At 42.4% G+C, this 26,221-nt stretch overlaps 1 protein-coding gene across 1 annotated transcript in view; it reads right to left on the minus strand.

Moving 5' to 3' along the window:
• The window catches only part of nsfa (N-ethylmaleimide-sensitive factor a), a 222,383-nt gene that overhangs the window by 35,387 nt on the left and 160,775 nt on the right, over window positions 1–26,221 (minus strand). Inside the window, exons 18-19 of the mRNA XM_080213611.1 lie at window positions 16,760–16,894; window positions 12,599–12,712 (exon numbers count right to left, since the gene is read on the minus strand). Of these exons, the coding sequence (XP_080069737.1) occupies window positions 12,599–12,712; window positions 16,760–16,894 (249 nt within the window). The remainder of the gene's footprint in view (window positions 1–12,598; window positions 12,713–16,759; window positions 16,895–26,221) is intronic.

The following is a 26,221-nucleotide window of genomic DNA, read 5'->3' on the forward strand; positions in this document are numbered from 1 at the left end:
GCAGTTGGTGACTAGTGGTGTGCCGCAGGGATCGGTGCTGGGGCCTCAACTGTTTACCATATACATAGAAGATCTGGAGGAGGGGGTTGAGTGTAGGGTAACAAAGTTTACTGATGACACGAAGAGGAGTGGAAAAGCGAATTGCATGGAGGACTCAAAAAGTCTGCAGAGAGATTTGGATAGGCTGAGTGAGTGGGCGAGGACCTGGCAGATGGAGTATAACATTGGCAAATGTGAGGCTATCCACTTCGGAAGAAATAATAGTAGGATGGAATATTATTTAAATGGTGAAAAGTTGCAGCATGCTACTGTGCAGAGGGACCTGGGGGTCCTTGCGCACAAATCACAAAAACTCAGTCTGCAGGTGCAGCAGGTGATCAAGAAGGCAAATGGAATGTTGGCCTTTATTGCGAAGGGGATAGAATATAAATGCAGGGAGGTCTTGCTGCAACTGGACAAGGCACTGGTGAGGCCACAACTGGAATAGTGTGTGCAGTTTTGGTCCCCTTATTTGCGAAAGGATATATTGGCCTTGGAGGGAGTACAGAGAAGGTTCACCAGGCTGATACCGGAGATGAAGGGGTTAGCCTATGAGGAGAGATTGAGTAGATTGGGCCTGTACTCACTGGAGTTTAGAAGGCTGAGGGAGGATCTTATAGAGACCTATAAGATAATGAAGGGGCTAGACAGGGTAGAGGCTGAGAGATTCTTTCCACTTAGAAAGGAAATCAGAAATGGAGGACACAGCCTCAAAATAAGGATGGGGGGGTGCGGGGGGGCGCATTTTAGAACAGAGTTGAGGAGGAACTTCTCTCAGAGGGTGGTGAATCTCTGGAATTCTCTGCCCATTGAAGTGGTGGAGGCTACCTCGTTGAATATGTTTAAGTCACGGGTAGATAGATTTCTGATCGATAAGGGAATTAAGGGTTATGGGGAGCAGGCGGGTAAGTGGAACTGATCCACTTCAGATCAGCCATGATCTTATTGAATGGCAGGGCAGGGTCAAAGGGCTAGATGGCCTACTCCTATTTATGTTCTTAGGAATATTTTAAGGCTGGGTTCGACAGATTTTGATTTGGCAACAGAGTCAAAGGTTATAGCGGATAGTCAGGGAAGTAGAGTTGCGACCACAACCAGACCAGCCATGATCTTATCAAACAGTACAGCAGGCTGGAGAGGCTGAATAGCCCTCTGCTTCTAATTTGTATGCTTGTAAATTGACGCCGAGTGCATTGAAAATGTAAAATTCGAATTGTTAAATCCCTCCACGGCCTCACTCAATCCAGTGACAGCATTCTCTGATCTTGTAGCTGCTCTTTCACTGACTGACCATCAGTGCATTTCTTCCTTTAACTGACAGCAAAATCTTGGTCATCTGGGTCCCTGCTCTCTGGAATGTCTCCACAAGCTTGTCTCACCCTCCAACTTTCTCCCCCCGCTTCATTTAAAATTCTAAATCCATCTCTTATGCCAAGTTTTCAGCTAGCTTTCCTTACTCAGTACCAATTTACATTTGCATATCTGTGAACCAGCTACTTCACAAATAATATTCACTGCTGATCACAGAATCCTACAATAACCCCATACATTTATCCAGCTAGTCCCCCGATACTAAGGGGCAATTTAACATGGCCAATCCACCTAACCCGCACATCTTTGGACTGTGGGAGGAAATTGGAGCACCCGGAGGAAACCCACGCAGACACGGGAAGAATGTGCAAACTCCACACAGACGGTGACCCAAGCCGGGTATCAAACCCAGGTCTACGGCGTCGTGAGGCAGCAGAATGGACATGGACAGGCAAAAAAAAACAGCCAGACACTTGCTATTGGGAAGTAAATTCAATACAAGACACCTGATGAGGAGGTCCTTCTTGAGAAGATGCATGTTCAAAAATTGATCTGTACAGTTAACAAGTGTCTTCATCATTCTGTCATACAACTTTCTAATCTCAAATGCTCATTGATGTGTTTACACATCTTCGGATTAGTCAACTCTCTGAACTGAGTTCACGCACTGTCCACCACTGTACGAAGCCATAAAGATCTGAAAGGTTACGGATTAGATCTCTGACCAGAGCCAATTTAGATGTGACAATAGGAGACCTACAATTGGTTTTCCACTCTTCAATAAAATTGTTCACCACCACGCCTAAATTTTCCAGCAAATCCATGTGGACAGGAAAAGGCATGACCAAACTTAGATGCCATGCCTCTTGTATACCTCAGTCTAATGATAATCTCTCAGCTCTTAACATAAGAAATACAAGGAGTTGGCCATTTGGCCCCTTGAGCCTACACTACCATTCAACAAGATTATGCTTGATCTGATTGTGGCCTTAACCTTCCTGTCTACCCCTGGCATCCCCAGACTCCCCTATAGACCAAAAATATGCAACTCCACAGCTCTCAGAGAACACATTCCCAAGACTAATGGCTCTCCAAGAAATTCCTTCTCTACTGAGTTTTAAATGAAAGACCCTTTATCTTGAAACAGGGCCTCCTAGTTCTTGATTCCTCCAGGAGGGAGGGACATCATCTCAACATCCAACCTGTCAACTCTCCTCAGAATCTTGTGTGTTCCAATAAGTTCACCTCTCATTCTTCTCAGCTGCACTAAGGATAGGCCCAACCTTTCCACATCAGACAACTGCTTCATCCCAGGAATCAACTGAGTGAACTTTCTCTGAACTGCCTCTGAAGGCACACAAATCATTGTCTTTGTTCCATGGGCCCATCTTAAATGGTTCCCATTCTTGTAAAGAGAGAAGTTGACACATAACATAAATGAGTTCTATGTTCTCTGTCTTAATGAGCAAGATTTTCTTTATGCCATTAGTTCACATGAACATATTTTAGGGAACATTTGATGCATTCATGAGGGAGAAGAAAACAGAGGGCTATATGGGGATAGGGTGGGAAGAAGCAAATAGCATGGGAGGAAGATTGTATCGGATTTGATTATATTCATTGGAGTTTAGAAGCGGGGGCGGGGGTGGGTTAATCTCACAGAAACTTATCAAGCTCTAGACAGGGTAAGTTTCGAAAGAACGTTCCCAATGGTGGGGGAGTCCAGAACTAAGGGTCACAGTTTGTGGATAAAGGGGAAACCTTTCAGGACGGAGGTGAGGAGAAACTTCACCTCCCAGAGGAGGTGAATCTGTGGAATTCACTATCACAGAAAGCAGTTGAGGCATGGTAGCACAGAGGTTAGCATTGCTGCCTCACAGTACTAGGGACCCGGGTTCAATTCCCAACTTGGGTCACTGTCTGTGTGGGTTTGCTCTGGGTGCTTCGGTTTCCTCCCACACTTCAAAAATCTGAGAGTTAGGTGGATTGGCCAAGCTAAATTGCCCCTTAGTGTCGGGGCACTAGTTAGGGTAAATGCATGGGGTTACAGGGATAGGGCCTGGTGGGATAGTGTTCTGTGCAGACTCAGTGGGCCAAATGCACTGTAGGATTCTATGATTTGATAAAATATTGAGAGGTTTCAAGGAGGAATTAGATATAGCTCTTGGGGCTAAAGGGATCAAGGGATATGAGGGGAGTGGGGGAGCAGGATCAGGATATTAAATTTGATAATCAACTATGATCATGTTGAATGGCCTACTCCTGCTCCTATTTTCTATGCATGTTTCTCTGTACAAATAAACACCAGCATAAACCAGTTAGCGTGAATGGCTGTTTCAGTGCTGTAGATTTATCTAATGTCGTGTGCTGACAATGAACATCAACTTCTTCCTTTATGCTATTGTAGGGCTGCACCATCACACTATAACTACACTGATTCAATAAGATCTGCAAAAATTAAACTCCACAATACTTGTTAAAAAAAATAAGCAACTACTTGAACAGTTCAGCTGTGTCATGAATTTCCAGACATATTTTATAGGACTGGGCAGGAACTCAGTAGCAGTCAGTACTTGCAGGCCCTTGCCCTGTGAAAATATTTCATACAATGTGCACTGACTCTGCTCCTAGCCCTCAGCTATGGAATTAAAATCCAAAAAAAGTAATCTAGATAAATGGCTTTATTCCCTGGGGATATCTCTAGTCAATACAGGTCCTCGTTAGTGTGCAAGTTAGAACAAAGATGCAAAAAGCAAACAGAGATCTACATAACCACAATTAACCTTAATACATACCTCAGCCTCCGATTAAAGATGTTATAGATACCAAACTCCAAATTTTACAGTTTTTCTCAATTCTCACTATTATATAATCCTATCCAATTTACATTGTTTTGTTCTATTCCTGTATGTACATTGGCTAAAGGAAAGATTCAAGTTAAAGGTGACATGTTTTTAACAAACAAGCCTGTGGAGGTGCACAGTACACTCGTTGTCCTGAGAGAATGAAGCACGTCTCCATTACAAAGAAATCTCCAGCACCCAGAATAATTTTAATTACTGAAACCCATCATACAAATCCAAAGGCTAATAACTACTAAAAAGCTAAATATTTCTTTGCTTCCTTCCCCTTGCCCTTCCAACTTTCATCCTGATGCAGGCCCTCTCCAAAACACCAATAATTCAAGAGTGGCCCCTCTCCAGAATACCAAGTATTCTTGGTTGCGCAACCCTCGGCCCTGGGAAGCTCCAGATCCCTCAACAAATTAGACATTCATGTGACCAAAGAACCCCCAGAAGCTGTCATGTCAAGTTCTCCCCCTGAACCCAAGGGTATTGGAGCTGATATCTGCAACCAAGTCCTGAACCCCTCTAATTTGTTTGGCTCAGTATCACAGTTTTGGAATGTTCACCCAGAAGTGATCAGAGGGGTCAGGAAGATAGCAAATTTTAACTGGAGGGTCAACATAGTTTCAAACACAATGACAGCTGAAGGGTGGAAACTGAGCATGGAGAGCAAGAAATTACAAGGAACTAAGAAAATCATACTTAAAAAGGTAGGTAATCTGAACTCACTGATTCATCTAACAGGTGCATGAGGATAATTCTGTAGCAGTATCAAAAAAGGCAAGGCGGGTAATTCTGGGACTTGATCTAAAGACTACCATCGAACAGTAATGTGGAAACACCTCCATGTCAGATCTGAAGGCTGTTTCTTTTAACCACCTGAAGCCAATTTATTTTGGTTGTGATGTTGATAGAGAAGTACTCAAGGGAGTCCTCAGATTTACAAGTGCCACTAACTTGCTTTCAATATGTTCTGACATGCTAATGGAGTGGGGAGAAGAGTGGAAGAAGATTGCACAGGGGATATGGCAGAGAAACAAACCATTTGGTCCAACCCATGCTCCACTCAAACCTCCTCCCCAAGTCTACCATTATCAACGCTCAATTCCCTTCAGCTACATATGCTCATTTAGTTTCCTCAATATTATTGACTTCAACCTTTCCCTCATCATTCAAAGAAATTTCTTCTGAATTCCCTATTGGATTTCTTGCTGATCACCTTACGTCCCTGTCCTCTGGTTACGCTCTTCCCCTCAAGTGGGAACATTCTCTCTAGATCCACTTCATCAAACTCTTCCAGTAGTTTAAATAACTGTATTCAGTCACCCCTCATCTTCTTCATTTAAGAGAAAAGTAACCCATCCTGTCAATTCTTTCTTGGCATATATCTTGATAAGAGAAATTTATTTATTAGTCACAAATAGGCTTATATTAACACTACAATGAAGTTACTGTGAAAATTCCCTAGTTTCCACACTCCGGTGCCTGTTTGGGTACACTGAGGGGGAATTTAGTATGGTCAATGCACCTAACCTGCACGTCTTTCAGACTGTGGGAGAAAACCGGAACACTCAGGGGAAATCCACGCAGACACAGAGAAAATATGCAGACACCGCACAGGCAGTGACCCAAGTCAGGAATCAAACCCAGGGCCCTGGCGCTGTGAGGCAGCAGTGCTAACCACTGTGCTGCCCATATATCCATATATAGGGTGGCCTATATATGTGTCCGTGCAATTCTGAAGTCATCTTTGCAAACCTTCTCTGCACCATCTCCAGTGCCTCTCCAGCATTTTCACAATATCACAGAGCTGCATGAACAATCCTAAGTATGATCCGACCAAGGCTCATTATAAGTATAGCATAACTTTCCTTCTATGAATTCTTTCCCCTTTAGAAATAAAGTCTACTGTTTCATTTTCTTTTGTATGGTCTTGCTACTCTGTTGCAAAACTTTGGGTGATGAATGCACTTGTACTTCAAGATTTCATTGTTTCTCTATCCCACCTAGACTTGGACTTTGCAAGTAATAAGTGATCTCCTTATTCTTCCTACACTCCATTTATTTGCATCTGACTTCATGTGCTCTAATTATTTACTCATTCTGCAAATTTATTAATATCCTACTGTAATTTGCTGCAGTCCTCCGCAGTATTGACTATGTCTCAATTGGCATCACCTCCAAATTCAGAAATTGTGTTTTTGATTCCAAAGTCCAAATAATTAAATATAAATTGTGAACAACAGTGGTCCCAGCACTGATCCTTGTGGAAAAGCACGATTCACCTTCTACCATTCTGAATAATTACCTTTACTCCCACTCTGAGCTGACTTCAAGACAGAAAGCACAATCCATTCAGCAGCACCACCCACCACCGCCCCCCAACCACATTTTCTGACCTTATTTGTCTATTATGGGTTACCTTACCAAAGACTTTTTGAAAATCAAGACAAACCAACTCTATTGCATTAGTTTTCCTGCTACCTTCTCAAAAGACTAAGATTGGTCAAGTACAAGTTTCTCTTGAAATTCATGGTGACTGTTCATTATTCTCATTTCTAGATGTCCTTCTATTCTCTCCTTTTGGAAATATTCCATTATTTTTCCTACCACTGATGTAAAGCTGGTCCATAACTTCCTGGACATGTTTGGTTTCCCTTTCTTAAATATAGGAATTACTTTAGCTGTCTGGCCAGTCCTCTGGCACAACACCTTTTGTAACAAATTATTAAATACGTGAAGCAATGCCTCTATTATCTTTTCCCTAGATTCTTTCAAAATACGTGTATGCCATCCATCAAGACCAGGAGCTTTATCTTCCAAGTTTGTTCATTTAAGACGTCATTTTCTTACATTTTAAATGCATATGATTCATTGCTCTTCTCAGCATTTAATGTTGTCCCTATTTGTTCTCTTTACCTAGCAAATATAAAAGCATATTATATCAACATATTAATTATTTAACATTTTTGCCATCTCACTCTTTTGTTAGCCACGACATTATCTTGTCCAACGCTTAATGAACTTTTTCCCATTCAGGCCTTCTGTTTTAGAATCCCTAGTGTAGAAATATGCCATTCAGCCCATTGAGCTTGCACTAACAACAATCCCATCCAGGCCTTTTCCCTGTATCCCCATACATTAACCCTGCTAGTCCTCTGACACTAAGGGGCAATTTAGCATGGCCAATCAACCTAATCCACACGTTTGTGCACTGTGGGAAAAAAACCAGAGCATCCGGAAGGAACCCACGCAGACACAGAGGCTGTACAAACCCCACACAGACAGTGAACCGAGGCTGGAATCGAACAATAACCACTTTTATTGATGTTTTACCGTTTTGTTATATGTTCCTTCATAGTTTAATTACACAATTCCTCTTTGCCTTCCAAACTGTTTATGACTTTTCTCTGAACATCTTCAAACACTCTTCGATCCTGCAATCCTTTGCTGTCTATGTCCCCTCAAAATCAACTTTTTGCCAATCTATTAACTTGGCTTTAATCATACTTTCACCCTTCTCTACCATCATCTTAAAGTGTAATATTTATGATTATTGTTTTCTAAATGTTCCCCGACTTTTACTTCTCTTATTTGTTCTCCGATTCATTCCCCCATCACTGGGCCCAATAGTGAATCTCCCCTTCTTGTGTTTTCCACATATTGGGTTAGAAAACAGTCCTGTAAACATTATAGTAAGTCCATTTCTTTATCCCCTTTACTGATCTCTTCAGTCCAATTAACATCCCTAATTTGTCCAGATATTTCTTCCTCCACACCCCATACCTACCTTCCACTGTCACGTGGTCTGTAGATTCCACCTTAGTGTGGTACAGATCCTTTATTACCTTTCATTTCTGGCCATGTGGATTTTGTTTGGTCAAATGCATTGCACCCACATGTAAATATCCTACTACAAAACATAAGTAGCCCTTAAACTCAGCAGTTTCAATCCTAAACAGAATGTCAAAGGGTCTGTTCCTTTCAGGAATCTAAATGTTCCACATTTTTGCTTGAATGCCATCTCAGCACCTACTTTTCCTCCCTGATTGGAGGAGTGAGACATTTGTGCACCACTCTTCTCCATTGGGATGGGCCTGCAATACCAGCCTGCTTGGGCTCCTGAGCTCTATTACCCAACAACTGAGGCCAGATTGCAGAGGAGTGCAACCACCCAGGACCTGCCCCCCATGTTTAGCCTGCAGAACTAAAGCTGCTTGACCCAGCAGCAAGGTTGTTTGTTCTTTGTATCCGCAAAACCACTGACAGCAACTTGTCTGCTACACTCCTCCAATGTAGAAGTGCCTATAACCTTGCAGGGCATGGGGAAGAAAGAGGGACAGAGTGTGGAAATCTTGCAGAACAGGGAAAAAGGAAGTAAACGATTAACACTACAGTCAGGGCTGTTCAAAGATTATGTATGCATGTGCTAGGAAAGCAGTTCCAGCCTACAGTAGGTATGAAGTGTATCTGCATAATTTGTTCAGTTCAATTGCAGCTAGCCAAAATGCATTCATTATAAAAGAATTTGTTTATAATTAAGCCAAGCTGAATACATTCTACGGAAATCAGAAAGAGTTTGGTATTTTGTAAGTCAATAGATACTCCATATACTATGGGAGAGTAGAATCAAACAACCTCTCCCACTTAACGCACCTGCAGGTTTGTTTGCAATGCCTCTACATGACTAAATAGCACACAAGTATTTACTGTTTAGACACACGACAGGATTGGACATATATGAGGCATTGGGGCTGGTGGTTGGTTTTCACGGAATTTTTTTTCAACAACAGTCAGTATCTCCAGGAAAAGTGACCATTAGAAAAATATTAGAAAATAGTGCACTGGAAAAAAGGAACCAAGGATGGGAACGTTGCCATAGTTTCAGATAATCTCAGTAAGCCTTAGAGCAGAGTGGTGGTGGACCGTCATTACACTCTGACTGCTCATCAGGGTAACAGTGAGGGAATAAGCAGGTTTGAAGAGTAGGACTTCCCCGACCTGCAATGAGGCAAGTTCATGAACTGTACCCTGACCCTGAGATTTTGTTTTCAAATCTTTCCAAGTTGTAGTTTATCTTCCTTTACATGCTCTTGTTTTAATGTGGATTCCTGTAGAACAGTATCTATCAAGCAAGCACTTACTACCAATTCCGGCCCCATTAGCCCAGTGGCAGATTTTCAACTTGCACACAAAAAAAAACTGGGTCTGCAAGTCTGTCAGGGATAAAAGTGCCTAATTTAGCACAGTTAATACTGGGAGGTAAGCTCACTGAAACCAGCCTCCTAAATTCCACATGACCAAAAGACCAACATAAGAATCAGCTCAGCTGGAGTACAACTTAAAAAAAGGATGGAGATCAGTGTCTTGTATTTCTTCTGGCTCCAGTCGTCTAATTAAAAAAAATCCTCAGCTCCCAAATGTTAACTTGCAGGAATGCTGTTTCTTAGTCCACTTTTTACTTCACACGCTACCTGGCCTGTAGAATGCTTCCAGCATTTTATGGACTGCACATTTGACAGGGCAACACTCTTCACAAGTGCTGACAGACTTTGCATGTTCAGCATTTCCATTTCACGAAGCTGCAGTCTTTTCTTTATTAGACATCAAAATGCCTTTGAGTGAGTGATGAAGTGTGCATACATATATTAATTGCATAATATGTACACATACAACATATAATATTAATGCTGGATGCCAATTTCATATAGTTTAACATTTAAAAAAATCCGAATATAAATACATGAATATATAAATAAGCGCAAAATTAAATTCTTGATAACAATCTATTTGAAGATGGAAACCTCATTCAGGAGGTCCTCCACGCCAGTATCCATCAACTGAACTCTAAATAACCACTTCCAAATTAAAGACCTTAGCAGTAATCAATCTGATATTGAAAGATGATCCAACTTGATTCCCAAATAACTCAACAATTCAACCAAGTGAGCAACAACCACATTAGGTCCCAGGATCAATCCCTAATTGGTGTGGCATTATCATAGAAAAATCATAGAACCCTACAGTACAGAAAGAGGCCATTCGGCCCATCAAGTCTGCACCGACCACCGTCCCACCCAGGCCCCACCCCCATTTCCCTACACATTTTACCCACTAATCCCTCAAACCTACGCATCTCAGGACACTTAGGGGCAATTTTAGCATGGCCAATCAACCAGCCTTTGGACTGTGGGAGGAAACTGGAGCACCCGGAGGAAACACACACAGACATGAGGAGAACGTGCAAACTCCACACAGCCAGTGACCCAAGCCAGGAATCAAATCCAGGTCCTTGGAGCTGTGAAGCAGCAGTGCTAATCACTATGCTGCCGTGCTGCCCAAATTAGTTGATTGTGACACTGCAACTGGTCTGAGCAAGTTAGGGAGGGGAAATCATACCCAAAAAAACACAAATGGGTAAGGCTTGCATTCCTAATTACTATTTAGTCACCCCTGCCAGAATTGTGCACATGCACATGCTGGGTAAGAAAAAGATTTGGGTTGGCTGTGTTTTATTTAACAACTCACATTGATTTGGCACCTTCAACATGGTAAAGCAATGCAGGAACAAAATCTGACATCAAGCCACATGAAAGATATTAAGAGCTGGTGGCCAAATGTGTGGTCAAAGAGATAGGCTTTAGGAAGTGTCTTAAAGGAGGATACTGGAGTGGAGAATTTTAGGGGTGAAATTTAAGAGCTTCAGGATCAGGTAACTGAAGGTAAAGTGACCCTTGGTGAAGTGAAGCAAAATTGGGTTCCACCAGAGCCCAGATATGTGGGAATGCAGAGTTGTTAGATTGTTGCAGAGATGCGTAGGTCATGGAAGGATTTGAACATGAGAAAGAGAACATTAAATCTTGAACATTAAATGTTGATGTACCAACAGCCAATATAGGTCAGCAAGCAAAAGGGTGATGGGTGAATTGATCAAACATTCAAGGTAAAATAACAAGCTAACAACTTTTGCTAATGTATTGGAGTGACCAGCAAGGTGTGAACACCTGAGAAAAGCACGAGAGGAATCAATGAGGAGAAAAGCTAAAAACATTTCACTTCAATGTCAAGCACTCTCCTGCATCCAAATGTGAATAGGTAAAACCTTGCATATAATTACGTAACCGATGTAGAGACGTTGTCATAAAAACAGAAGTCCTTGCAAGTAGTTTACTTCAGAAGGAAGAGGAAAATTACATAAAAGGAAAGACATCTGTTTAGTTTCCCTAAAGTCTACATTCGTCCTTGTTGCTAGGGCTATGAAAATAAATGATAATACAACAAGGAAGGTTTTTGTGCTGTGTCGTTCCACAGCTGTTGCTTGATGATGTAACCTAATCATTCCCATATTCATTACCTGCATCAATTCTATGGACACAAATGACAAATCAGAAGCCACCATGCTCTTTAGTGGAGTTGTTCTATCTTGATCATGCAAGCATGTTAATTATAAAAACACATATTAGATAGTGGGAACCACTGCAGCAATGCTAATTCCAAGAGCGCAACATGGGAGCTTGAGGAAGATTGCCTGCAGCAGTACTGGTGAGTGAAAAGTCTTTAGTGAGTGATGGTTAGAGATGTGATAAATAAGTTGTTTGAAATTGCAGCACATTCTTTTCTGTGCTCAGTTTTGGACAGTCTAAGTTAACAGATAGGAGGAAAAAGGTTATTTTCTAAATAATTGTTTTTTTTCCGCATCAGTCCAAATTTAAAGAAAAAATAGAAAATAACTTGTATTTAGGTATTGCCTTTCACATCAGCATGTTCCCAAAACACATGCAGCAATGGATAAAAGAGCAGAAAATTTGTTTTAATTAATACAAGGGAAATTTTGAAAGGGGCATTTTGGAAAACTGTTCTCTTTTTCTCTGAATATTAACCTCCAGCTAAGACAGCAAGTGCTCCTTGGTTTAATCGCCTATCCAAAAGATGGCATCTCCTGCAGTCCCTTAGTTATGTATAGAATTGCCAGCCTAGATTTTGCGCATGGAGCTTCTAACTAAACTACAGGCTATATAGACAAAGGATTAAATGAGACTCACTGAAGGATTGATGGTAAAATTGAACACATCAAATAAGTGAAGGGGCTTTCCTCGTTCTTAAAATTGCATGCATTCCACTCACTGATCCATAACCAACAATATAAAAATCCTTTGCCTGCCTATCCAAATTCTGGAAAATGCAAACTCGACTGGCCTAGCCGGGCATTAACTGGCCCACAAAGTTACTGTCACCCAAATTAGTGTTTTCAATTGGACTGGAACTTTGAGCACTTAGCATGAACCTTCTGCTATGTCCAATAATGGCCGATCTGAACAACTGCCCAGTAAAGGGAGATAGCAATCTGAAGTGCAGTTTCACTTCTCACTCCATGCACAAAGGCAGGAAATGTTCAAACTCACCTGCAGCGACATCTCAATGATCATCATCAGTTTCTTAATACCGATCCACACAGACTTCCCCTTCACATGTTGTGTGATTCGCGCTCGCTCTCGATCATCAAACCTGCCGAGAAGCTGTAAAGCAGAGTTAGTTGGTTTCTCGTTAAAAACTGTCCTTTCTTCTTCACCAATTTTCTTTCCTGAAATGTCTCCATCCCCACCTTCCCTGCCAGTCTCAAAGGTGTGCTCTCTCGTTGGAGTATAATTCACAGATGTGAGCTCCCCTCCGGTACCCTGCCCATGTGAAAGTCCAATGGTACTCAGGACAGAGGGCACCTCAACACACTCGATTCTGCAATTGCTCGACATCCAAAACGGAGAGTTTCTTCTCCCTATTCACTACCTTAGAGTCAGCCTAGTAGTAACCACTGGCCAGCTGACCAAAGTCTGCATGGTTTCTACTGACTTAACCAGCTGATTCAAATCGGAGGAAGTTTAACAATAACATAGATGACGTCAAAATAATCCACTGGATAAACATGACAATTAACACGGAAACAATTATTTACCACTTGATGCACTGAATTTTGCCAGTGTAAAACCATAACAGTGAGATAGCAGAGAGCTCACTTGCAGGAGCATGTGACCAGACGAAATACTGTAAGATGTGGGATGGGTTAACCATGAACAATTATGGCTACATTGAACAGAAACCTTTCCAGGTACACTGATAAAAAAGGTTTAAAATTACTGACAACTGTATTCATTTAACGTGTTGGTATCAACCTATATTAAACACATTCTTTCAAAGGAATAAATTATTGATAGCAAGACTTAATGACATGTCATTCAACTAATTGTGACACATTAAATGAAAGCAATTTTGGTCAAAGAGATCCAAATATTTGATCATCTGCTCAAGCATTCTGACCCAAGGTGGGAGGCATTTAGCCAAATATTATACATGCTTCCTTACTTCAAGATGTCTCAAATATAGTTTAATTCTTTCGAAAATATATGCCATTTTAGCTACAGTGTGCGCCACATTTTGAAGTAAAAATAGATGTGGGAGAATGGGAGCCTCATGGACCACATGCTGAGCGACCCAATTCCAAATCCGTCGCAGACACATGGAATGTAATTCGCTTTGCTTGCTACAAGGGTCCTTTACCAAATGAGCTTAGGCAACCAGTTCTGAGCATGGATGCGGAGCAAATGAAAAAAAAATCCAGTGCCAATATGCAATCTTTCGTAAGTGGAACTTTAAAACTACTTGGTTAGGAGTCCAAAAATCAGTTGAAGACTGAAGAAGCTAATTGCACAGAATGTTATTTCCATCAAGCTATGCTGACCCTGATCTACGACACTACGAACCTTTTAACAGGTATACAAGTGCTTTAATCGCTCGTGCTAATATTCTTGACCTCAATGTGCCAAAGAACTTTTGGAGAAGTAGTTTAAAGGTCCTGAGACATGAAGATTAAAATAAATGATTTCCCAACATTCCTGACGTATTTTTGTGCCTCCAATACAAGGGAGAAAGTGGGGAGATTAGGCCGATTTCAGTACAACAAAGTGCTGGCCTTTTGAATGATTAAATGTACTGAACCTGTCACACAGCATTCGTGGTTTGCCCCCTCCCCTCCCCCAACCCCACTGCAGGTTGAATATCAATGGCACCATTCACGTAGCCAATATTCACTTCAAATTGTGAAAACATGAGGCAATCTAAGCAGACAGTGCGCCCCAGATTAATCATGTATAAAATATTAAACATGATGGACTGCTGTGGATCAGCCACCCCTACAGCTTGGACAAGGAAAGGCTGAGGGAATTGAGGCTGTTTTCGTTAGGAAGAAGGTGGTTAAGAGGTGACTTAATAGAAGCATACAAGATGATCAGAGGATTGTTAGGCTGGACAGTGAGAACCTTTTTCCTCGGATGGAGATGGCTAGCACGAGGGGGACATAGCTTTAAATTGAGGGGTGATAGACATAGGACAGATGTTAGAGGTAGGTTCTTTACTCAGAGAGTAGTACGGTCATGGAGTTCCCTGCCTGCAACAGTAGTGGACTCACCAACATTAAGGGCATTTAAATGGTCATTGGATAAACATATGGATTATATTGGACTAGCGTAGGTTAGATGGGCTTTAGATTAGTTTCACAGGTTGGCACAACATCAAGGGCTGAAGGGCCTGTACTGCTGTAATGTTCTATATAGAGGCAATATCCTAAGACAGCTCAAACGCTATGGCTCTGGAAACTCTTGCACCTCAATTACATTAAAACTTTTAATTTCTGGTTTGCATTGCAATAAAGTTGCATTAGTAATAGGCCACAGATCTGTGCGAAGTCTTGCCTTGCCCTGCCCAGCCCACTATTTCACTGCAGCGTCAGGAATGAGTGCTGTATCACTCTGATTACTGTTGCTGACTCAATTTCTGAAAAATAAACTTGCATGCTTTCAAAACCAGTGTCATCATCACAGAAGCGTGCCCTTCTGAATGACTTACTTGAGCTTGGGCCAGCACCTTTGACATGGATGGGTAAAGCAGCCACACCTTGGACAGGTAAAACAGTCACATCTGGCAGCATTCTCACTTATATTAAGGATACACATATTTAAAATTCTTTCATGAAATGAAAGTGTCGCTGGCAAGGCAAGCGTTTGTTGCCCATCCCTATCTGTCATTTCACGGAGAGCTACATTCTTGAACTGCCGATGACTGGTGTAGGTACACACTTAGTGCGGTTAGGAAGGGGGTCCCAGGTTTTTGACCCAGCCGTCAAAACAGTGGAAACTATACACGCATCATGATGGTGCGTGATTAGGATGACAGTAGGCTTAGGACCAGGAACATCAGTCCCAGGGAAATCAACCTCATGGCTCTGGCAAAGTAGGAGATGAGGGCTGCGGAGGCCATGGTTTTGAAGGGTCTTACTGATGGCTGACTCCTTTGTGACATACAGGGTGCTCAATCAGGAGGGATTCCAACGTCACTCCCACCAATACTGCAGACAGGTCGAGGGTGTAACTGGTGTCCTTGTTCAGCTAGCATGGGACACCTCCCACTCGACCCTTCCCCCACTACTAGTTGAATACCAGTGATGGTAAAAGGAGGCTCTTAAATGGATCTTAATTGGTCATTTAATGACCTCAATTGACCTACAGTGGGAAAGCCAAACCCTACCTTCCTCACCCTAGAATTAATCAAAGTAGGTTGGGAAAGCAGTGTGGACTCCTCGCCACATATTCCACCCAACTAAATGTCACCACCCACACCTTTCCAAAGGGTATTAAATTCAGCCCATTGTGTCAGGACATCTCAGGTACCAGATGCTCAACAACTTGCCTGACATTAACCCTTCTTTTAGATTCTGAACACAGAATGTAGTGACTTGGAAAGACAGATGAACGAGTCGTTAATCATAAATTGCACAGCCTTAGAATGCGGGAGAATAGTTAATAATGATTAAATCAAACGAGGTAACCCATTGACATCAGGAGTTCACGTTCAAGATAAGGGGACGAAGACTTAGTGGAGATGTTCGGGGGAAGATTGTTTTATACAGAGTGGAGGGGGCCTGGAATGTGAGGTGGTTGCGTCAAATATGTTAGCGACATTTAAGACTTACCTGGATAGACACATGAACAGACGGGGAATAGAGGAATATAAGCGGTTGGTGTAGATAAGACAACATGATTGGTGCAGGCTTGGAGGGCTGAAGGGCCTATTCTTGCGCTGTACTATTCTTTGGAAGTGCAGTATCTTTACTTTATTGGGTTTGTATGATTACACAAAGAAAAGTATATTGATGGAATTGTGAGAGCCCAACAGGAACTGCTGCATCCATTGAACCTGGAAGTTATTTTCAGCAGGCTTTAAATGAAGGTAGCTTGAAGAATTTTTTTAAAAGTAGTGAGTGGTCACAATTGTGAACTAGAATACATTATCTGAAAGGATGGAGGAGATAGATTCAACCATGGGTTTCAAATAGGAATTAATTCTATAAGCACCTGAAGGGAAAAAAATTACAAGGCGACAGATAAACTGGTCTTGCAAATAACTGCCCCAAGTGCAATGTGACCAAATGGCCTCTTCCTGTGCTACAACCTATGATCCTATTGCACTAATGTCTAAAACTCTGCTGGTTATATGCTTTGTAAGGACATGCTTACCTCCAAAGCTTCCATTAACTGTTGCCCTGTGGTTATGTTTGGAATATGGATGCTGGTGCTGAAAACATCCATCATCTCCATCTCCTGGAGGACATCCTTACGACTGGTGGTCCCAATGATCAACAACTTACGGCCCTGTAAACACCAATGCAAGACAATGTTAAGTAACAAGTAAATCAGATGCAGCGAAGCATACTCCTTCAGAAAGTCGAAATGAATTATCATCCTTTCTCCTTGTGGACAAAAATTAAAATCAAATGTGATTGAGAAATCTCCACCAGAGCTGTTTGTAAACTGCGGCTTCACAAATCCTTCCATTATTTTTCACAACCAATGCATCTGTAGAAAATTGTCAGTTTGAAATTCAGTCCTGTTTCTCACCTTTTGTTGTCTAGTGAGAGAAAGTTAGGTGGAAAATTAGGTGGAACACACCTGTTTCTTCGCAGTCACTGATATGAAAAATGACAGAATGAGTCCTTTACTGAAATTATTGTGGCCTGGATCCTGCAGATTCCATTCCACTACTGGTTAAGTGTCCCAATCTCATTTGGCAGCTACCCATGTTTTAGAGCATAAGCTGTGACAATCATGGGAGCAGATCCACATCCAACCACTTTGTTGAGTTTGGTTTCCAGCACTTCCAAGTGTGATTTCAAGCAACTACTTAATGTTGTGGCCTTTAAAATAAAATTACACAGGACTCACATCTCAAGACATCCAATTTCAAGGAACTCCTTACATTACAACAGTGACCACAGTTCAGTAGTAAATCATTGACTACGAAACACTTTGGGACATCCTGGGGTTCTGGAAATGTATATTCTTTCTTAATTTTTATGAATCTGAAACATTTTTGTTAGTTTGTTAATACTAACAAACTTGTTAGTACTAAGTTTGTTAGTTAGGACAAACTACACTTTCTCAAAAAGCTATCAATGTTGAAATGGCAAGATTTGGTCTAAAAGGCCAAAGGCCATTACAAGCATGGCAGAAAGATTCCATCATTCAAGCTCTGGGTCTTTGTTAATTACCAGATGGTCAGATGAAAGTCAAGTGACTTTTGTTATATCTTAGCTGGTTTACTCATCCTATCCTAAATGAATATTTCTCATCAGTATTTACTGTTGAGAAAGGCATAGATGTTAGGGGACTTGGGGAAATAAATAGTGATGTCTTGAGCGTACATTTTACAGAGGTGGTGGTGCTGGAAGTCTTAAAGTGCATCAGGGTAGATAAATCTCCAAGACCTGATGAAGTGTAGGGAGGCAAACTGTGGGTCCCTTAGCAGAGGTATTTGAATCATCGACAGCCAGGTGAAGTGCCTGAAGATTCTAAAGTGGTAAATGTTGTGTCTTTGTTTAAGAAGGGCTGCAGTGGAAAGTCTGGGAACTACAGGCCAATGAGTCTAACGTCTGCAGTGGGTAAGTTGTTCGACAGTAATCTGAGAGACAGAAGGTGCAGGCGCTTAGAGAGGCAAGGACTGATTAGGGCTAGTCAGTATGGTTTCTGAATGGAAAATTATGTCTAATGAATTTGATTGAGTTTTTTGAAGGGGTGATCAAAAAGGTAGATGAGGGTAGTGCAGTCGACGTTGTCTACATGGACTTTAGCAAGGCCTTTGACAAGGTACCGCATGGTAGGTTGTTGCATAAGGTTAAGTTTCATGGGATCCAGGGTGATTTGATTATTCAAATTAACCAATCCACGCAGAGGTTAAGAAACACAGTTTCTTTTTCAAAAACACACCAATTACAATAGTAATAGAAGAGAACAAGGATATCAGTTGTCCCTCACCCATATTGGCTACAGAATTTTCTCTCTCCTAATGGCTCATCTAATTCATAAAAAAAAGCCGAATCCATGCAGCAGAAAGAACCTGACGCTGAATGAGTTGAACTCGTATGGAGGTGATAGGCTGAGGGGAATGAAGTGGGGTAAATTATAACTTGTAGCAGCATATATATTGGGGAGGGAAACAATGGAGCTCCAGATTTCTGTCCATGAAACCACACATTGATATTTAAATAATGGTCAGATGTAGCTGCAACACTCCCATACAGGCTGGTGTGGGAGATTGTTCAAATTCATGGAAGACCAGAGGCCACCTGTGGAACTGTAGCCATCAATATGTCAGCATGTTCAGGAAAGATACGGAGTAAACTAGCTAAGATATGACAAAAGTCACTTAAATGAAATATTTCATCTAATCATCTGGTAATTAACAGTAGCGCACTGGTATGACCATTGATTCTAAGACTAAACATTTGGACTCTATTTTAACGGTGCGGAAACAGATACTCCACGACTCAAGTAGATCCCTCTATCTTCCTGAAAATATGTTCTGAACGCAAACGATAAACACCAAGGAGACAAAGAAAACGTGCATCAATTTAGGGTTTATTTTAAACAATTTTTACTAACATGGGTTAATTTTTAAAGTAAGTCAAAAACACATTTCTATAAGTGTTATGCATTTGCAAAGCTGCAACCAAAAACACAGCTAAAACATCTTAACCTAGCTTTATGTGGATGCCAAGGAACATTTAAAATTGGAACATGCTTTCATAAGGTGGATATGAAAAAACTGATTCCATTTGAGATCAATCCCAGGAAAAGGTAGCATAAATATAAAATCACCCACCAACAGATTAAAGAAAGCAGGAGAAAGATATTTACACAACAGTATTAAACAGGAAACTTGCTTCCTTGTGGATGGGATGAACATGACAGAATTGATATAGTTAAGGGCAGGATTGGTGCACAAATCAAGGAGGGAATACAGGCGTATGGGGCAAGGTGGGAAAGAGATAATTAGAATAGGAGGAGGCTTGCGTAGAATATAAATATTGGCACTGATCAGGTGGGGCCAATGGCCTGTTTTTTGCGTTGATTGTAGGTTCTACAATTCTGTACCTTCAGCTGGATCTCATCTAGTTGGGCCTCAACTAGAATATTGTCTTTCAAGTCCTGCTCAACACATATTAGGAAAGATGTGATGGTGCCTGAAAGAGTCCAGAGGAAATTTACCAGAATGGTTCCAGAGATTGGTGGGGTGGGGGGAGTGTGGCAAGAGTCATTTAGCAAAGTTACATTGAAAAGACTGAGATTATTCTCCTTGGAACAAAGATGATTGAAGGGAGATCTGATAGAGGTGTAGAAGATAATGACAGGCTTAGATAAATTAGACAAAGATTAACTCTTCCGATCAGCTGATGGTACAAGGAGTAGGGATCACAGGCTTAAGATTCTGGGCAAAAATGCAGGAGGACCGTGAAGAAGAATTTTCTTACACGGTAAGCGGTAACAACCTGAAGTGCACTCCCCAAAGCGTTGTGGAAACTGAAATAATCAATGATACCAGAGGAATCTCTGGTATCTTACCAGATACCTTACTACCGGAAGGACGTGGAGTCTCTGGAAAGGGGGCAGAGGAGGTTTACCAGGATGTTGCCTGGCATGGGGGGACTGGGTTACGAGGAGAGATTGAAGAGACTGGGGCTATTCTCCTTGGAAAGACGGAGATTGAGAGGGGACATGATAGAGGTATATAAGATACTGAAGGGAATAGATAGAGTTAATAGTGAGAGACTGCTCCCTAGACTGGGTACGAACACGAGAGGTCATCACTTAAGGGTGAGGGGGGGGAGGTATAATTTGGAGGTAAGAAGAAGGTTCTTTACGCAGAGAGTTGTGGGGGTCTGGAATGCGCTACCGAGTAGGGTGGTGGAGGCAGGAACGTTGGACTCGTTTAAGATGCAGTTAGATAGGCACATGAGTGAAACGAGAATGGAGGGATATGGTAGGGGCTATTAAATAGGGTTAAACCTCGGGAGACACCGGAAGGGCAGGCTGTATGATTAATATTTTTTGTCTTTATTCCACAGGTGGAGGTCCACCTCGTGTCAAGCGAGGGGCATGCACACGGCGGGTCGTGCGTGGGCTGCTCTTGGAAGTCCAGGAGTGGCCTAGTACTTCATGTCGGTGTGTGTGCTTGATCCTGGACCGATAGACGGGCGCCACAACAGCTCAGTGACTAGCACTGCTAGCTGTGCAGATACATGGATTTGGGCCTGTGTCTGTGGGAGTTTGCGCATTCTCCCTGTGGTTGCGTGGGTTTCCTCCGGGCGCTCCGGTTTCCTCCCACACCCCAAAGATGTGCTCTTAGGCTAATCGGTTTCTACCAAATTGACACTATTTCTTCCCTGAATCTGACTGAGTAGGGTCCCATTCGTAGACATGCAGGGTAGAATAGGTGTAGGGTGATGCGGCGGCGCGGGCTCGTTGGGCCGAAGGGCCTGTTTCCCATGCTGGGTTGTTCTTTGTTCTTTGAATCTTGGATGGGCACTTGAAAGAAATAAACTTGCAGGCCACTGGGGTCTGAGGTTGGAGTGGACTGACTGGATTGCTCTGTGGGGAGCTGACCTCCATCTTCTGTAAATGACAAGTCCTTTCTTTCTGAACAGTTTTGCCAACCTAGAGAAAATGCTTAATATGCATTTCTAATTCAATTAAGTTCCTTACACAATCTCACCATTGCCCAGAATGAGCAAATTATTCAATATTTTTTATTTGTTGATTTGTAAATAGCAGTGTGTTATATTTACTACAGTAAAACTTCCCACAGTACTTTATCAAACACAGTATGTCATACAAGGACAAATGGCCAAAATGTTGATCGAACAATTTAGTGTGAGCCTAAACTGTGATTAAGAGGCAAAAGGGAAAAATATTAGGAAAGAATCCTGAGCTTTTGAGGACATGGTTGGCAAACATGGAGCAATTAAAATGGGGCATTACAGCAATAGGGAGGGATGAGGCCATGGAGAGATTTGTAATTTATTGACTACTATTTATTGACGACAGCTCAGCATTCAACACCATTATTCCTAAAAAACTCATCTCCAAACTCTGGGCTTGGCTTCAGCTCCTCCCAGCAACTGGATCCTGAACTTCCTAATTCACAGCCCATAATCAGTCCCCAGGACCGGATGGAATGCATCCGAGGGTTCTGAAAGAAATGGCGGAGGTGATAGTGGATGCCTTGGTGGTTATTTTCCAGACGTCGCTGGATTCCGGGGAAGTGCCGGATGATTGGAAAACGGCTAATGTTACGCCGTTGTTTAAGAAGGGTGCCAGGCAAAAGGCGGGGAATTATAGGCCGGTTAGTTTAACGTCTGTGGTAGGTAAAATGTTAGAGTCTGTCATTAAGGAGGAAATTGCGAGGCATCTGAAGGGAATTGCTTGATACAGCAGACGCAGCACGGTTTCATTAAAGGGAAGTCGTGTCTGACAAATTTACTGGAGTTCTATGAGGATGTGTCTAGGGCAGTGGATAGAGGAGAGCCGGTGGATGTGGTCTTTCTAGATTTTCAGAAGGCGTTTGACAAAGTACCTCACAAGAGGTTATTGCAGAAGCTCGAGGGACATGGAGTTGGGGGTAGGGTGTTAGCGTGGATAGAGGATTGGTTGTCAAATAGGAGGCAGAGAGTGGGGGTCAACGGGTGCTATTCGGATTGGCGGATGGTGACTAGTGGAGTGCCCCAGGGGTCGGTGCTGGGGCCTCAGCTTTTTACCATTTATATAGATGATCTGGAGGAGGGAACCGAGTGTAGGGTGTCGAAATTTGCTGATGACACCAAGATTGGGGGAACGGCAAATTGTGCGGAGGGTGTGGGGAGAGTCTGCAGAAGGATCTAGATAGGCTGGGCGAATGGGCCAGGAAATGGCAAATGGAATTTAATGTTGGCAAGTGTGAGGTGGTCCACTTTGGTAGGAATAATGGTAGGAAGGATTATTACTTACGTGGCGAAAAACTGCAGCAGACCTCAGGGTCCTTGTGCACGAGTCGCAAAAACCCAGCTTGCAGGTGCAGCAGGTGGTCAGGAAGGCGAATGGGATGCTGGCCTTCATCGCGAGGGGGATTGAATATAAAAGTAAGGAGGTCTTGCTGCAGCTGTATAGGGCATTGGTGAGGCCACAGCTGGAGTACTGAGTGCAGTTTTGGGCGCCGTACCTGCGCAAAGATATTTTGGCCTTGGAGGGAGTGCAGAGGAGGTTTACTAGGCTGATACCGGAGTTGAGGGGGTTGAGCTATGAGGAGAGGCTGAATAAACTAGGCTTGTACTTGTTAGAGTTTAGAAGAATGAGGGGAGATCTCATTGAGACGTATAAGATGATGAATGGGATGGATAGGATAGAGGTGGAGAGACTCTTCCCGCTCAAAAAAGACAGTAGGACTAGGGGGCACAGCCTCAAGATAAAGGGGGGGGCGGTTTAGAACAGAGTTGAGGAGGAACTTCTTCACTCAAAGGGTGGTGAATCTCTGGAATTCTCTGCCCGTTGAAGTGGTGGAGGCTGCCTCGCTAAATATTTTTAAGACGCGGGTTGATGGGTTTTTGATGAGAGGGGATTAAGGGTTATGGGGAGAGGGCGGGAAAGTGGAACTGAGCCACGACAGATCAGCCATGATCTTACTGAATGGCGGGGCAGGCTTGAAGGGCTAGATGGCCTACTCCTGCTCCTATTTCTTATGTTCTTATGTGAGGATCGACAACAATGATCATCCTCAAACCGGTGTCCCACAAGGCTGCATCCTCAGCCCCCTACTATACTCCTTATACACCTATGACTGTGTAGCCAAATTCCCCTCCAACTTGATTTTCAAGTTGGCTGATGACACCACCACAGTGGGTCAAATCTCAAACAATGATGAGACAGAATACAGGAATGAGAATGAAGGAGTTTGTCATTGACTTCAGAAAGTGTAGTGGAGAACATGCCCCTGTCCACATCAATGGAGACAAAGTAGAAATGATCAACAGTTTCAAGTTTTTTTTAGGTGTCCAGATGACCAACAACCTGTCATGGTCCCCAGCATGCTGACATGATAGTTAGGAAAGCCCAACAGCGCCTCTACTTTCTCAGGAGACTAAGGAAATTTGGGCATGTCAGCTATGACTCTCACCAACTTTTACAGATGCACTGGAGAAAGCATTCTTTCTGGGTCCATCACAGCTTGATATGGCTCCTGCTCTGTCCAAGACTGCAAAAAACTACAAAGGGTCGTGAACAAAGCCCAGTCAGTCAAGCAAACCAGTCTCCCAACCACTGATTCTGCCTACGCTTCCCACTGCCCCGGCAAAACAGCCAGTATAATCAAGGACTCCACATACCCCGGATATGCTCTCTTTGTCCACTGGGTAAAAGATACAAAAATCTGAGGTCACTTAACCAACCAACTCAAGAACAACTTCTTTCCTACACTACAATACATTCTGCACTCTCTTCTCTCCTCTCTATGAATGGTATGCTTTGTCTGAGTGCAAGAAACAATACTTTTCACTGTATATTACTACATGTGATAATAATAAATCAAATCAAAAAGAGGGGAATTTTAACATTGTCAAACTAGCTGCCAAAGTAGTTCAGCAACTCCCTCAAAACTATTTTATTTTCTGTGAGATCCAGGTTGTCCCTCATATTTCCAAAGCGCAGAAACACAGAAGTAAAGCTTTAAGAAATCGGGCTTGAGGCAATAAGAGGTAAGTGAAGTTTTCCACTAAGTGGAGTTGACAATACAGATCCAAACAAATCATTCACTATGGTGAAGGGATCAAATACTGAGGTTTTAGGAGTTACAACTTAGGTTAGAAGTGCAAAACAAAATTAGAGGAACTTTCCCAAACAAAAGAGAAACAGATTGTGGATTTCAAAAAGAAAATGGATGAGCACTTGAAGGAAATGAACTTGCAGGGCCAGAGGGATTAGATTGCCGAACAGAGAACGGCACTGACTTGATGGGTCAAGCAGCCTGGTCTGTGTCCTAATGAATCAATGACTCAAACTGAATACTAATAAACCTAGAAGTCATTAAATCAGAATAGTATAAATGAACTCAGACAGTCCAATATTTCTGTGGAGAAAAGATTGGCAGGTGACACAGTGGTGGAGCAGCATGGTGGCACAGTGGTTAGCACTGCTGCCTCAAAGCACCAGGGACCTGGGTTCAATTCCAGCCTCGGATCACTGTCTCTGTGGAGTTTGCATGTTCTCCCCATGTCTGCATGGGTTTCCTCTGGGTGCGCCAGTTTCTTCCCACAGTTCAAAGATGTGCAGGTTAGGTTGACAGGCCGTGCTAAATTGATCCTCGTGTCAGGAGATTAGCAAGGTAAATATGTGGGTTACGCAAGTAGGGCCTGGGTGGCCGATGTAGACTTGATGGGCTGAATGGCCTCTTTCTGCACAGTAGGGATTCTATGGAAAATAAGTATGTTTGGTCCGATGGCTTTTTTCTGAAAACCTTTAGGTTTTGAGTTACTTTTTGTAAATATAGTGAGGCTTTCTCTTGCTAATAAAACTGCTCCTGACACTCTTCCACTGATAAAAGGAAAACACAGGTGTCAGTGACATGTTAGAAATCAGGCCTGCTTGAGGATTTAGCACTAATATCTCAAAATCAATGATTTCCATGTTCACTGTACTTATCTAACGGGATAGAAGTCAAGGAACAGCTATTGTGCATACACACACACACACACATTTCAATTGCATTTTGGAAGGTGAATTTTACATTAAATGCCAAAATTTGGAATTACACCAACAACTCTGCTTGTAAGAAAGGGGTGTGGATTGCAATAAGGGCAGAAAGCAAGTCAATCTGGTAAACTAAGTTTTATCTTAAAGAGTTACGTACAGCAAAGATAAGCCAAAGATGCATTTAATAACGCTGGTGTTTTGAAATTCACATTGAGCAAGTTATGAAAGTGTATTAAGACAGTCTTGTCCTGCTCTACTGCAGTAAACTAGCCATTTTAAGGGTGGGGGGGAAGAAAAGAGAGAAGAGGGTAATTTATATTCACTCCACATTCGCTAAATCCACCCTATTTAATCAACATTGTCCCTCTATTCAAATTCAACTTGGGCCTTGACTCAAGTATGTTAGAACAGAGAATCAGCCTGAAAAAGAGCAGTACTGTATCTGCTCCTCCCCACCCCCAATCCAAACACTTTGCAAATTCTTTTACTGTGGTCTAAACTTCAATTACAGGATTAACAGTGTTCCTCAATTCATGCTACCTGTGGTGTGTTAAATACCCTGATGGCTCAGAGAAGCTAACTGATAGGGACTGCAGCACTGTTCTTTACCTTTCCTCCCAACATCATGGTACACTTTTAATCTAGAGATGCTTCTGCAGCACGGTGTGTGTCAGATTCTGTCAAATTCACTCTCACCCCATAACACAGAGGAAGATGCCATGCTAATGCAGCAATACTGCTATTGTGCAAACGCATTCTCACATAGTTGCTTGAAAGTTGTAGCTTGCGACTTTGGTTTCTCCCACCGAATTAGGGCATGGTTTATGCTGGCAATGCAGGAAAATATGTTGGAGTTCAGGCTATGCACATTACCAAAAAAAAAAGCCACAGAAACGCTGCTTACATTGTCCCAGGTGCTCCAGGTTC

Source organism: Carcharhinus amblyrhynchos, chromosome 27 (genome assembly GCF_965287045.1).
Source record: "Carcharhinus amblyrhynchos chromosome 27, sCarAmb.v2.hapA, whole genome shotgun sequence".
NCBI lineage: Eukaryota > Metazoa > Chordata > Chondrichthyes > Carcharhiniformes > Carcharhinidae > Carcharhinus > Carcharhinus amblyrhynchos.